Source organism: Thalassophryne amazonica, chromosome 23 (assembly GCF_902500255.1).
Source record: "Thalassophryne amazonica chromosome 23, fThaAma1.1, whole genome shotgun sequence".
Taxonomy (NCBI): Eukaryota; Metazoa; Chordata; class Actinopteri; order Batrachoidiformes; family Batrachoididae; genus Thalassophryne; species Thalassophryne amazonica.
Window position 1 is genome coordinate 33,838,408 of NC_047125.1, and position 16,116 is coordinate 33,854,523.

The 16,116-nt window shown below is 40.7% G+C and overlaps 1 protein-coding gene across 1 annotated transcript in view; it reads right to left on the reverse strand.

Moving 5' to 3' along the window:
* Positions 1-11,092: 11,092 nt before the first annotated feature.
* Positions 11,093-16,116, reverse strand: part of svep1 (sushi, von Willebrand factor type A, EGF and pentraxin domain containing 1) — a 97,460-nt gene continuing 92,436 nt past the window's right edge. The window contains 6 exon segments of the mRNA XM_034164156.1: positions 11,093-11,644; positions 12,217-12,310; positions 12,388-12,483; positions 13,037-13,132; positions 14,762-14,785; positions 14,788-14,931. Of these exon segments, the coding sequence (XP_034020047.1) occupies positions 11,614-11,644; positions 12,217-12,310; positions 12,388-12,483; positions 13,037-13,132; positions 14,762-14,785; positions 14,788-14,931 (485 nt within the window). The 3' untranslated portion in view covers positions 11,093-11,613.

Consider the following 16,116-nt stretch of genomic DNA (forward strand, 5'->3'; position numbering starts at 1 on the left):
CTCGGCTTTTCATTAATCTGAGTCACATTACACTCGGATCAGTTCATCCAAATCTTAACATTTCTGGAAACTTTTATTATTTTACTGAACGAGTTGCATATCAATCAAAAACAGACCAGTTTTAGATGACAAGATCAACTACAACCCCTGGCAAAAATTATGGAATCACCGGCCTCGGAGGATGTTCATTCAGTTGTTTAATTTTGTAGAAAAATACACTGATATTTTTTGTTGGAACAGCCTAACATTCTTTTTTCTTCCGTTTCTGTAAAGTAAATGTGATACAATTTTTCTTCATGGTTTGATTAGTAATCGGATGTGCAATGTTCACAATGTATCTGTAAATGGACTGCGTTTATATGTGTGTGTATATATATATATATATATTCCATCTGCGTCAGACGCTCAAAGTGCTTTACAATAATGCCTCACATTCACCCCAATGACAGGGTGCTGCCATACAAAGTACTCTGTACACACCAGGAGCAACTCGGGGATTAAGGACCTTGCCTAAGGACCTTGATTTTCCAGTCAGGCTGGAATTTGAACTGAGGATCCTCTGGTCTCAAGCCCAACGCTTTAACCACTAGACACTTTCACCTCCCCTAATAAATAAATAATAAATGCATTTGGAGTTTACTCACTTTTTAAAAAACACCTCTTATTTTTCTTGTTTTCTTTGAGTCCTGCGTTGATGTTTGATTCTTTTGCAGCACAATCATTTGATTTGGGGGCCGCATGCACTCTGCAAAGCTTGATTTCAGGGGTTACTGATGAACATACACAAGACTGACAAATGAATTAATTTATTTGGCACACAATAAACAACAAACAAAAGAACTCATAACAAGACAACTCTACAATGAATGTGTGACTGAAAGGGTGAGGGTAGAAGAAAACAAAGCTTATGAGGGTGATTCTTTAACTACGGGCACTATTGGCCTTGTAATTGTAATTTCCACCACACCATTGCCTACAATATAAAGCGCCTTGGGGCAACTGTGTGATTTGGTGCTATATACATGTACTCTGATGTCACTGTTTATCTCCATAGAAACTACCCAAACAATCTCATAGAAACTTTAAAGGGACATTACAGTGTTGTGGGGAAATTACGGCAATAAAAAAAGCAATAAAAGCCTGCAAAATTAGTCAGTGAACTCAAATTTATAAAGCCCAACCAGAAAAACTGGCACACAACATGCAATAACAAAATTAATAAACCTAAGTCTTCAAAATAAAACGAGCAATTTTATTTTTATTTTTGTAATGTCTCCTAAAGCTTACTAAAGTACCAAGTGCTTTAATATTGTCAGGACAGTTATTCCAGATTTTAACAGATGTTAAAGGTGACACAAAAGTGTCTCAGTAACAGAAGTCTGCATGGACGTGGATTTGTACCATTTATTTGGTCCATTTGTTGACCACTTTTCACTATCGTCTTTAATCCTGGCAGTTAACTGACACCGGTGCCAACATAACCTCCTTTAAACTAGCGTTCAAGTCACTTCAGGGGCTAATGTGAACGTAGCCTTTGCCCGTGAAGGCAGGAAAATGCCTTTCCTTTTTATTTTTCTTCTTTTCTTTTCGGCAACTTCAGCAAGTTGAGTGACTTCAACATGCCTCAAAAATGTTAAACTGTATAAATGAATTAAATTCTTTAAAGCACGGCTGTTGGTGGTGGTTTGACATTTTGAGTGCTGTTCTAGTAGCGCTGTACAATCCTTCAAAATAAAAGTTCTGAGGCAAGTTGAACTTTAGAGCCACAGCATTTACTGGAAGAAGGAGCAGAAGGAAACATTTCCGCTGAAGTCCATATTTAGATTCCAGACTTCCAAAGAAAAATGCGTCACTGTTAAGTGATGACGTGTTTCTGTGTAAAGAAAAAAATATTCAAAGTTTTGTTAATTCGTCAAAAGATACTGTAGTACTTTATATTTCAATAAGGGGGGGGGGGCAAAACCCGAATAAGCTGCTTTTAATTGAGTCATAAATCCTTAAATATTCCTGGAAACTTTAAAAAATATAAACTCAGGGACGCTTCCACTGCCGCGGGTCGTTAATGGTGTTAGGGCGTGATGTGGCCACAGGGTGGCGCACTGACGCAGCCTTTTAAAAAGAAAAGTTGCGGAATCGACCTGAAATCCAGGCGTGGCTGCAGAAAACACGGATATTGTCTCTGCTTCACCCTGAAGAACAGGCAGCATTCAACATGGTTCATGAGGTGGCAAATCTGGTAAGTTTTACTTTTAAATCGCTCTTGAAAACAGGAACTTTTTTAACCAGCTGGAAAGGGGTCGAATTATTTTCACAAAAACGTAATGTAACGTGGAGCTACTGAGAAGTTAGTTGTTTGTCGAAGTAAGAGAAGAAAATATAAGTTAACATACGTAACAAAAGGTTATAAAAATTGTAACATTAATTAGTTCATATAAAAAATAACGTTAATCTTAAATATAAAAATCGTCATTAAACGAGTAAAACTTACGTGTGCTCTCCTCTGCCCCTAGTGGCCGATTAAGGTCGATAAATTACCCGAAAAGTAAGTCCCTTTGGCACAGGTTCGACGCCGGACGCACCTCCACATTACATGGAGAAATGTGGCAGGAGCGGGATTTGAACCGGGAACCTTCTGCACTGAAACCAAAAGCACGAACCTCTGCAAGAATCGCCTTCAGTTTAAATGACATTTTTTCCCAGCGATTTTTTTTTTCCTCACTAAATTGACGCAACTTTATTGATTTTCTGTTTTTATTAAGTGCGTTAGTTTGAGTAGTTTTTCTAGCCACGCCCTCAGCGTGAGGAGCGGCCGTCACGTGACTGATTTTTTTTTTTATTATTTTTTAGGAAAATATCACGTCATTTGTTCAATGTTTTGTATCATTTGATAAAACGTAGGAATTTTGAATTGTAAGTTGATTGTGTTTCTCAAAACAACCCTGTTTAAAACAATAAATCAAAGGCTTTAACACGTAGACATGCAAACGTTTTACATTTCAAAAACAAATAAGCTGTTAAATCACACAACTTTATTTAAAAGTTAATTTTCAGCACAAGACCATTCAAATTTTATGTGATATTTTTAATATAACTTAAAACAATAACATTAAATAATAATAATAACAATAGTAGTTAGTAATAATAGTAGCAGTAGTAAAGTAATAGTAATAACTCGGACTGCAAGCAGTCATATACGGGCCCTCATTCCGTGTGACCGCCTACCCACGCTAAGGCATTCCCTTGTGACCAGATGTGGGTATGTGCGTACAGGGGCAACCACTCATCCCACAGTTCAAATTTCAAGCAAAGCACACAATGCATGGAGTTATGACATGTTGATGGTTCATCCACTAGGGGGCATTCAGTGTACAAACAGAGGGGCCAGGTGTGTTGAGGGGCCAGCCGTCATCATACATGTGAAGTTTCAAGTCAATCAGGCAAAGCATGAAGGAGTTATCATGACTTGATGTTCCATGGCGAAGGGTCAAAATGGCGGCGCCATAGCGGCCACACCCTTCGACATAAAGAAAAGCTTTCGATAACTTTTGGTCAGTATCGTCTCTGGGTGATGTGGAAGAAATTTGAAGTGCATTGGACAAAATCCCTAGGAGGAGTTTGTTCAAATACAACATGTGGAAATCATGACAATATGAGAAGAAAATTCAAAATGGCCGACTTCCTGTTTGGAGTAGACCCATGGTGCAAGAGACTTTTTTGTACGTCTATGCAAGTCACACGTGTACCAATTTTAATCTCCCTACTCCAAAAAAACCCTATGGGGAGGGTTTTTTGAAAGTTTCAAGGGGGCGCTATTGAGGCATTTTGCCCCGCCCATGGGCAACGCCCATATGAATTGTAAGAGGTTGTCGTGCTCGACCTGTGTATCAATTTTCATGATGATGTGACAAAATTAAAGCTGTCAAAAGGAAGACCGTAATTTCATGGCGAATGGGCAATATTCGGCACGCCGCCACACGGACGCCGTTACTCGTAACTTCACGGCGTTCATTGCCTACGTTTACCAACTTGTTCTGCATGTTTTAGAAGTGGAATGAAGTTGATTGGGTTAAGTATGTGACATCAGGCCCTCTTAAAGTAAAAATAGGACATTTCCCGCCACCACCGGGGGGCGCTATGGCGCAGGTGGGAACTTAAGATATGTAGACGTTCAGGGCGGAGCCCTCATCATGTCCAGCAAGTTTGAAGGATCTACAATGAAGTATGTGGGCGTGACAGCCGTTCGAATTGAAATGGCGTGCTCCGAAAAGCAAATGGAAATGTGTAAATGGACTGCGTTTATATGTGTGTATATATATATATATTCCATCTGCGTCAGACGCTCAAAGTGCTTTACAATAATGCCTCACATTCACCCCAATGACAGGGTGCTGCCATACAAAGTACTCTGTACACACCAGGAGCAACTCGGGGATTAAGGACCTTGATTTTCCAGTCAGGCTGGAATTTGAACTGAGGATCCTCTGGTCTCAAGCCCAACGCTTTAACCACTAGACCTTTCACCTCCCCTAATAAATAAATAATAAATGCATTTTGGAGTTTACTCACTTTTTAAAAAACACCTCTTATTTTGGACACAACTATACATATATACATACAGACACACACACATATATACACTCAACAAAAATATAAACGCAACACTTTTGGTTTTGCTCCCATTTTGTATGAGATGAACTCAAAGATCTAAAACTTTTTCCACATACACAATATCACCATTTCCCTCAAATATTGTTCACAAACCAGTCGAAATCTGTGATAGTGAGCACTTCTCCTTTGCTGAGATAATCCATCCCACCTCACAGGTGCGCCATATCAAGATGCTGATTAGACACCATGATTAGTGCACAGGTGTGCCTTAGACTGCCCACAATAAAAGGCCACTCTGAAAGGTGCAGTTTTATCACACAGCACAATGCCACAGATGTCGCAAGATTTGAGGGAGCGTGCAATTGGCATGCTGACAGCAGGAATGTCAACCAGAGCTGTTGCTCGTGTATTGAATGTTCATTTCTCTACCATAAGCCGTCTCCAAAGGCGTTTCAGAGAATTTGGCTGTACATCCAACCAGCCTCACAACCGCAGACCACGTGTAACCACACCAGCCCAGGACCTCCACATCCAGCATGTTCACCTCCAAGATCGTCTGAGACCAGCCACTCGGACAGCTGCTGGAACAATCGGTTTGCATAACCAAAGAATTTCTGCACAAACTGTCAGAAACTGTCTCAGGGAAGCTCATCTGCATGCTCGTAGTCCTCATCAGGGTCTCGACCTGACTCCAGTTCGTCGTCGTAACCGACTTGAGTGGGCAAATGCTCACATTCGCTGGCATTTGGCACGTTAGAGAGGTGTTCTCTTCACGGATGATGCGAAGGAGATGTGTTGCACTGCATGAGGCAAATGGTGGTCACACCAGATACTGACTGGTATCCCCCCCAATAAAACAAAACTGCACCTTTCAGAGTGGCCTTTTATTGTGGGCAGTCTAAGGCACACCTGTGCACTAATCATGGTGTCTAATCAGCATCTTGATATGGCACACCTGTGAAGTGGGATGGATTATCTCAGCAAAGAAGTGCTCACTATCACAGATTTAGACTGGTTTGTGAACAATATTTGAGGGAAATGGTGATATTGTGTATGTGGAAAAAGTTTTAGATCTTTGAGTTCATCTCATACAAAATGGGAGCAAAACCAAAAGTGTTGCGTTTATATTTTTGTTGAGTATATAAAAGGTTGGGTAGGATTACTTTGAAAGAATACACGTGGATTACATGTATGTACATACATTTGGATTACGTGTAATCTGATTTCTTTTGGATTACATTTCAAAGTAATCCTACCCAACCTTGTATATATATATATATATATATATATATATATATATATATATATTGTGTATGTGGAAAAAGTTTTAGATCTTTGAGTTCATCTCTTACAAAATGGGAGCAAAACCAAAAATGTTGCATTTATATTTTTGTTGTGTGTGTGTGTATGTATGTATGTATGTGTATGTATATATATATATATATATATATATATATTTATATATATATATATATATATATGAGAGATGTGAAATAAAACTCATTTCCATGTTTGCAAAATGAAGCGACTTTCTCTGTATTGAGCTTTTATTTTGAAACTTTCTCAAAGGGTTACTAATGTGTGAAATCCTTTGAGAATTTGCAGGAACAGTTGTGTGAAATCTGCTGATTGAAGTTGCGTTAATCATTCCTGCTTGCTGTGAAAGAAGTCAACTGTTCACTGAGCGTTGGCGTTAGTGAGGGCCAACTGGTTGGACTGGTTTAGTCTCATACTAAACTAAACCAGTCCAAGGTTCAAATCAAATCTGCATCAGAGCCAGCTGTAATCAGAAGAAAACAAAAAACAAAAGTATGACTCATGAGCCTGACAAAAGACCAGCAGACACAATAACAGCAACAGATAAGCAGATAGTTTGAGACTTGTTGGAAACTGTATTTCAACATTTTTATACTCCGCATTTCTTCTGCTTGGGTTTTTTTATTTTAAAAAAGACGAATAGAACGACATTAACCAAAGTGATGAACGACTTAAGCTTATTAACGAGACGCTCCGTCACCAGTCACTGACGGCAAAACCAAACTCCCAAAATCCTGGTTTTCAACCGCGTGACGCTGTTTCAAATTTTACTTCTTCCTTATATTTTGTGTTGAGTTTCTGTTGTTTCTTGTTAAGAATAAGGAATGTTTTGTGCTAAAACCGCTGTCGCTCAGTGAAGGCGAGCTGCGCCTTCTCACCCGTCACTCAGTCTGACAGCTATGTGATGTATGAACCGGACCACAATAAGGAAGTGCCAGTGACACAAAGCGTGCATTCCCTTTCATGTTTCTGACCCTGTTTCCATCATTGCTCAACGCCGATGTACAATCGGTGACTTCATGGGAAACGCAGGCGGCAGAAGAAGCAGATTGTTTTAGTGAAAAATAAATGCAACTGGTCACCAATCTTACTCCTTTTCTACGTTTGACCACCATGTTCCTTCATCTGTTAACGGCAAGGCTGCATCAGTTTATGCACACGAAGTACCCACAATGCACTGGGCACAGGCCGCCATGTTGCTAACACCTATCAAGTGTTTTTGATACATTTGAGCACAAACTTTCCTTAATTTTAAATGTTCTAAACATCCTGTGCTAATGACTGGACATTGATCGTGATCGTGGAAGCTGCTTCCACGTCTATTAAAGCTCATTAGCATGTGTTAGCACAGTTGGCATTCTATATCAAGTCATTTCTTTTCACTGGGAAGTGTCTTATAAAATGCTACAACACTTTGGTCACACTCTGTATTTGCAACGCAAACTTTTTTTGTGTAGCCTCGCAAGACAGAAGCTAACATTTCATTGAAACTCCCTAAATCGTACCTCAACATAAGCAGATTTGATTTAAAATTAAAACAAGCTAAACAGGCTTACTTTCAAGACAGCTACATGCTAAATAGCCAAGCTTTCATCAAGAATGTAGCGACTGGACTTTGCAGCACGGTTACGACACAGAAACAGCTCCATAAACTATACCGTCGACTTTGATGGGGCTGAATTTCGTGGTGCACTTAGCTGAAATACATAACTGGCATCACTTTGGACGCCAGACGCCTTGATGCTTACTTGTAGCAGGAGAGTTGATTAGTTTCTTAGCGCTCACCAAAACCATATTCACCGGTAAAAGTTCATGCTGAATATATCACAACCTGGAAGGAATCTGGATCAGTCCGCGGGGGAATGGACGGAGACTCCAGATGCAACCGGATCACACCTATGTGAATGAGAAGTGCATAAAGAAATAATAGAGCTTTATGATGTCATAAAGTAAATTATGCTAAAATTAAAGAGATGAAATAGTTTTAAATGTAGATCATCAGAATTGAATCAACTTGAACTTCACCCAAAGAGCATCTCTCCATAACATGTAATCAAATCTAGTCCATTTAATTTTTGTTGTTGTTGTTACCTTGTCCACGGAGGCCAGCAGATAAGCTCCACCCTCTTTTGTAGGTGTGTGGATGTAATAAAAGGTTGGAGAGTTCGCTGAAAAAGCAGAATTCAGCTGATCCGTCCTCACTCAGAGACACCTGCGTGACTGCAAAATGGGCAGGTTCCTGCTTCTCCTCGCACTTTTCTCCATGACAATCGTGATGATTTCATCATTTAAAATTTGGAAGGCCAGAGATGCAGCAGTAAGTTTTATTTTTATTTGAGCAGTAAAACACACATGCACACACACATACATACATACATATATATATATATATACATACATACATATTATATATATATATATATATACACACACACATACATACATACATACACGCACACACAGATTATCAATTTTTGCTAAATCGAGTCACATTACAGAGAAAATCATCCTCATGTAACTTTAACAAGCTCGACGCTTCCTTTTCAAATGAAAGTGAAATTTAATTTGACTACCATTTAAATATCATTAGGCAAAATTAAATAAAACAAAGTCTAATCCATTCAAATTCAAACTCAGAGAACAATAAATTCACTTTGTGTCTAAATAATAATCATTAGAACACCGTGTCAGAGTAACATCACACTACAGAGGAGTCATTTTCCTTCTTTTATTTCCTGCAGGATGACAGGGTGGAGGTATATTGTGCTACAGCAGGATGTGACCTCTGTCAATCTAATGTGGAGACCTCAGTGAGTGCGCGTTCTGCCTGGGTTTTGTGTTGTTGTTGTTCACACGGTCAGACTGATGTGTTTAATTGCTGCCGCAGGGTCTCCAAAACCAGCTGCAAAGCCACAACATCACTCTTACTCTGCATCCCCTCGATCACACTGATGTTTCCCAAGTGGAACAGAACAACGACATTCAGGTGTGTGCTTTTTTAAAATGCATGTTTTCCTCGTGCACATTGTGGTCGTATTGCCGCTGAGCCGTTTCTTTTTGCTCTTTGTAGCTGCTGACAGACTGCAGCGAGTCCATCGCCAGATGCTACCAAGATGGCACCTTAGTAAGATTACACGACATTATCAGTTCACACTGTTTGGGGTGGGACGGGACCAGGACCAGCTCCTCTCAAGGCTCTTGGTGCACCCAATGAATGGCACCAAGGCCAAGAATGAACCTAAAGCCATTTTAATGGGACCAAAAAAACCCCAACACTCTGCATCCAGCTGATTTTTAACATTTTAATTCATTTATTTATTTGACGTCACATCATCGATCTGACATTTGTCAGAAAAAAGTCTCCACTTTAATATCGCATCTTGTTCGTAAGTTATGGATAATAATATAATGACCTCTGATTTGACCTTGACCTTCACAAAACCTCGGCTACTCGAGGACGGTCCACTGGGTCTGCAGTTTGTATGACACAGTGAGACAGGAGGACAGACAGGCAGACAGACAGAGACAGACAGACACAGCGATTCTAAAATCCTCTTTCCACTTGACGGTGAAGCTGCTTAACTGAAGTGCAGCCCCACATTGATTTAAATAATGGTTTTATGCGTTTTTTTTTTCTGCTCTTTTTCAGGGAGACGACTTTGCCGTCATGGACATGTCTTCCCTGAAGGACGCTCTTCGACAGTTTTACAGAATCACACTGACCTGAACGGTGGTTTTCAGCACTCCATCACCATCTACAACCCCTGGCAATAATTATGGAATCATCGGCCTCGGAGGATGTTCATTCAGTTGTTTAATTTTGTAGAAAAAAAGCAGATCACAGACATGACACAAAACTAAAGTCATTTCAAATAGCAACTTTTTGGCTTTAAGAAACACTATAAGAAATCAAGAAAAAAAGATTGTGGCAGTCAGTAACGGTTACTTTTTTAGACCAAGCAGAGGGAAAAAAATATGGACTCACTCAATTCTGAGGAATAAATTATGGAATCACCCTGTAAATTTTCATCCCCCAAACTAACACCTGCATCAAATCACATCTGCTCGTTAGTCTGCGTCTAAAAAGGAGTGATCACACCTTGGAGAGCTGTTGCACCAAGTGGACTGACATGAATCATGGCTCCAACGCGAGAGATGTCAATTGAAACAAAGGAGAGGATTATCAAACTCTTAAAAGAGGGTAAATCATCACGCAATGTTGCAAAAGATGTTGGTTGTTCACAGTCAGCTGTGTCCAAACTCTGGACCAAATACAAACAACATGGGAAGGTTGTTAAAGGCAAACATACTGGTAGACCAAGGAAGACATCAAAGCGTCAAGACAGAAAACTTAAAGCAATATGTCTCAAAAATCGAAAAATGCACAGCAAAACAAATGAGGACCGAATGGGAGGAAACTGGAGTCAACGTCTGTGACCGAACTGTAAGAAACCACCTAAAGGAAATGGGATTTACATACAGAAAAGCTAAACAAAAGCCATCATTAACACCTAAAGAGAAAAAAACAAGGTTACAATGGGCTAAAGAAAAGCAATCGTGGACTGTGGATGACTGGATGAAAGTCATACTCAGTGATGAATCTCGAATCTGCATTGGACAAGGTGATGATGCTGGAACTTTTGTTTGGTGCCGTTCCAATGAGATTTATAAAGATGACTGCCTGAAGAGAACATGTAAATTTCCACAGTCATTGATGATATGGGGCTGCATGTCAGGTAAAGGCACTGGGGAGATGGCTGTCATTACATCATCAATAAATGATTGATGATATTTTGGACACTTTTCTGATGTTTGGTGATGATGAAATCATTTTTCAAGATGATAATGCATCTTGCCATAGAGCAAAAACTGTGAAAACATTCCTTGCAAAAAGACACATAGGGTCAATGTCAACCAGCAGATGTGATTTGATGCAGGTGTTAGTTTTGGGGATGAAAATTTACAGGGTGATTCCATAATTTATTCCTCAGAATTGAGTGATTCCATATCTTTTTCCTCTGCTTGGTCTAAAAAAGTAACCGTTACTGACTGCCACAATCTTTTTTTCTTGATTTCTTATAGTGTTTCTTAAAGCCAGAAAGTTGTCATTTGAAATGACTTTAGTTTTGTGTCATGTCTGTGATCTGCTTTTTTTCTACAAAATTAAACAGAATGAACATCCTCCGAGGCCGGTGATTCCATCATTTTTACCAGGGGTTGTATCCAAGAAAACTGATTTTAGAGAAAATAAACTTTTCCATTTCATAAATGTTTTATGTCCACTGTTCGTTCTGCTCGTCTGCTTTCCACTTTGATTTAAACCTGCTGATTGTTAAACGATGTCACAAATCGACTCCTGAATGATGTTTATGAAATAAACGCGATGATTTCCCGACACTTTGTGTTCTTTGTTTTCTGTGTGGCCTGAACAACAAACAGGTGTTTTTATATACTTTATTAAAAATGTGAGAATAGTTTACACATGTACATCGGACAGTCACGACGACGGTTTTTACACATAGTACAGGTGCACAGCAGCACACGTTTAATACTGTCTGATATGAAAAAATACAGCTTTATTTTACAAATTGGCCTTGCTGTTGCTGAGAGATGAGAGTGTGAATGAAACGAGTCAGTAACTTTACAAAAATCCCCTTCATATGAGTCAGACGGCGCCCAGCCGAGCCTTCAGAAGTGATAGTATCCCGATTTTCTTTTCCTGTACAGAAACAAAGACCACATCAGGTCCAGGTGGGCAGTGACATGACAGCCAGCGGGGACACGTCATTAGTAAGCGGGGTGGGACGGATCACAAAAGCCCCAGTCCAGATCGGAAAAATAATGACAAATCCTACTTTATTTTCCATTTTTAAAAATAACAAGTAGTGAAGATCAGGAACTTTTGACTGTGGAGCTGAAAACATGGTGTCCGATGTTTGATATAATACTTTAAAATAAAATACTTAATTGTTGCATAAAACTGCAATATGAACAGGATCAGTGAATAAAAAAAACAGTGTTTATCAAATCATGAAGCAGGCGGTTTGAGCGCACAGCTGAGTTTCTTCCACTCAGACTGCGATTTTACTGCAACTGCAGTCATCACTTTAAAAACACGTCACGGTGACAAAATCACACTCATGTAAACTCTGCAAATAATCTCAGGTTCACAAGCTGTGGGAGACCGCGGCTCAACTGTGATCTGTCACACCCCACTTCCTGTACGGGTCAGCATGACTGAAACAAAAAGTCAGGACCCTTTTGTGTGTGTGTGTTTGTGTGTGAGATCACCTGGCACAGTTGTGTCCGCTCCATCCTGGACTGCAGTGACACCTGTTGGGTCGGATGCACCGCCCTCCGTTCAGGCAGGGTGACGAGCACACAGCTGTGCACACAAACACACAGTCAACACGTGGACCGCCGACCTGTCCTACGGCGACCCCTCACCTGTCACTCACTCACCGCTGTGACAGCGCGTGCCCGTCCACCCAGGGGGACACTCGCACTGGTACGGTGCCACACAGCGCCCTCCGTTCAGACACGGCAGGATGCAGATCGCTGTGATCACACACAGGAGACGAGCGTCAAAAGGAAGCGTGAGATCTGTGATTCAGATTAGTTTATTTTGTTTAAAGGGTGACGACCTGCAGGTCAGGTGAACTGGGAACTCAAACCTGACCGTATGTGTGCGTGAGGGCGGGACTGAGGTCGTCTGTCTACATGTGGCCCTGTGACAAACCGGCGGCCTGTCCAGAGTGAACGCTGCCTCAATGAATGAATAATCACATAAACCTAATCCAAATATAGCGCTGGACAACAGGAGGCGTTGGGTTCAACTGCCACCCGAGTGTTCAATCAATAAATTTAAAAGTTTTCCAGTTTCCCTGGTGTGAATCCTGATAACGACACTGCAGAGTTGTTTTCACATTCCTGTCTTAAATATATGTGAAATCAAAGTGAAGATAATTGATCCTCGTGAGATGATCTACTGGAGGACTTACAGCGTTTATCTTAGATACATGTCCATTATCACCATTCAATGCTACATCTAATCCTCTGGGAGTACATATGGTGTAAGTGTCAAGTTTGTGTGTGTGATTTTAACACTTACGCTCCTCGCACAGTCGACCCATCCAGCCCTCAGGACAGGAGCAAGTGTTTGGCCGCTGGCACACGCCTCCGTTCTGGCACTGCAGCCAACACACTGCTGAGGAGTCAACGCACACATGTGGCTTAAACGCGCAGCCATACATTCATACATACACGTCTGTTATCAGCAGGCTTTCAGTCGGCACAGTGAGAACAGCTGTGTGCAACTCTCAGGCATGCAAAAAACTAAAGATTCAGACAGAAAATTCAGTTCTGCAGAAATCTACTGGAGTATGTTTATGTTTGTGTGAGGACAGCCTGGATCCAGACCCGACCCGAGAGGGTTCTGTGATGGAACTGTCAGTCATTTAAATGTGCTGACAGAAGAATGCTGTGCGGTGACTTCCTGATGGGAAAACCAAACATTGGTTCATACTTCCGTGTGAAGCCCACCAGCTTTTTCAAAAAAAAAAATCTTTGGGTGTGACTTGATTGTTCTCAGAAAAGTCAGTATTTTTATTGACATCAACAAAAAAACTGGTTTTGTGGCTTTGAGCATTCCTGACTAACGCCACACGTCCACTTCGTGTATCTGCTTCATTCATATCTGCACCACTGCACATTTTCACTCTGAATTTTTGAGCAGGACGACTGCAAAAATTGATCAAACAGCTCCCACAAAATTTGATGAACATTTGAGGCCCACCCTGCAAAAAACTGACGGTTGGAAGCTCATCTATACTTTTGAACCAGTTATTAACCCTCAAGCAGTTCAGAAACCAAAATGACCAAGTGGGGACATTTATATTTTACGTTTTTTAAAGTCTCTATTTATGGTTATTATAATTAGACTGCTTCCTCTATGACAGATCTTTTAAAATCTTATAATTAATGATTGATTTTATGTCAAACTGTGATGCATTAAATTATAAAATAAACAGATTGAAGTAACTTTAAACACTAAAAAAACCTGTTAACTATTCCACGCCCCTGTGACGCTGCCTGTCTTACTTTAAAATAATAACTAGCTCAGATTGTCCCCTGTCCTCTGGACTCACGCAAGAGGGTTTTCTGGCAGAGAAACAAAGCATCAGTGTGCCTAAATGGAGAGCAGCTACCTGTCCAGCGTGGGCGCTGAGCGTGATGAGGACAGCTGCGCCCGTTGGAAACAAACCATGAGACTTGCTCGAGGCTGTGCGACGTTTCGGCACGGTGTGTTTGGTGGTTTACTGAGCTGGATCCAGGCTGCGGGAAGAAGCCCTTTACAGACCACATGCTGACCTCAAGCTTTCATGGACGTACTCAGAGAGTTGGATGTGTAGCTGCTGCTGCCCCCAGTGGATAGCCGTGATAATGCAAGAAAATTATTTTACAATTATTTTACGGATGTTGACTATAAAACAGATGAATAATGTCTTTTGGTTTTGTATTTCTGTTTTTGTGCGACATCACTTCACATGTGCACAACAGGAGATCACATGATGGGGAATCCAGTTCTCTAAATAAATCCATGATACATCTTCACTGGAAATGAGGAGGACAGAGTTTTTGTTTTCTTTTGGGAATTTGACAGACCCATGCAGGATGTTAAATTAAATAAACTCAGGCTTTGAAGGACGGCTGCAGCACATGTTAAAGCCTTTCAGCTCCCATTCAAGCATCATGAGCCAAGTGGACAGTCACATGTAGCAGGAAGTGTCCACGCGGGAGAGAGTCCGGCCTATGAAACACGGTGTGTTCTGTCTACCTCTGCATGTGGGAGGCAGCGTCAGGTGCCGTTCTCCAGACACCTGCTCCTTCCGACGCCATCCATGGCATAGCCGCCATAACACGAGTACACCGCCACGTCCCCGAACTGGAACACCGCCCCCCGCACCACCCCATTGGCCACGTGGAGGGGAGGGCCACAGGACACCCCTGTACAACAGCCCAGATGGAATGACCTACGTGTTACTACACCTCTGTCTCGAGCATCTCTTTGATCTGGAATCAATTCAGGCAAAAATCAAAGAAACCTGTGAACTGTACAACTGTAGTATCAATACTAACTAATCAAACCATTACTAACACTCTGCTGTAGTACTACAGTATGTGATAATACTCCAGTACAACTTACATGGTTGTTGACATCATAGGCACAACAAATGTGAATAACACGATACTTGCGCTGTGTTATGTTATTGCACCGCATCACGTTTTCTGCACCGAGACTCAGCTGACACGAAGGAAGCTGCAAAGTCTTCCAAGGCAGATGGTCACCCCACTGAGTCTGGTCTGCTTTAGGTTTATTCCTATAACCAATGCTGATTTCCCCCTTTACTGCTGTGGCCAATGTGCTCGAGGGTTGGGTAAGCTATGGGTGCAATTTGGTGGGTGATGGGGGGGACATGTCAACCAGGGGGGGCAGAATGTGGTATGTCCCCTCCATTTTCTGACATATATGTGTGTACTTGAAACATGCTATGCCAGTCTTATACGCAAAACCATGTCAGAATAGTATCTTTGTTTCTGCAAGTTTGTATTTTTAGCAGCATTGACTTGTTTCCAACACCTGTTTCTTGTTTGTCACATTTGGAATTTTCTGGGACTGCTTTTGCCCAGATTTGAAACCAAAAATAGTTGCCTCTAGGGACTAGTGTCTACACATAAGTATCAATGGACCATATGCTAATTTACTAAACTCTGAAAGTTAGAAAAGGAAATCAGAAAAGCTATCTGGGACCTCAGAAAGCCCATCTGCAATTATTGCTTGATCTTCAAAATCAGTCTATGCAAGTGAAATTATGTTCAGTATGAGTGTTGTCATTAGTGCCACTTCGAAAATTAAATTCATGATAAGTCACTTATGATCTGTTGTTTTTTCAAACTTATGCAAAACAAATCTTGAGAAAAATACAGTATGTGATAGTTAATAATTATTAAGAGCCTGTTCTTTCATATGAGTATTTATGAATACGTTTTACCACATTGCAGTTTTTTTTTTTAATGAAAACTCAACCTATCATTCTTTTTAAGTTCTACACGTGATGATACCTTATTTACACCAGGATGTTAATAAAATCAATATTCTCAGAATAAAGTACTTATATCCACAGGTTCAAA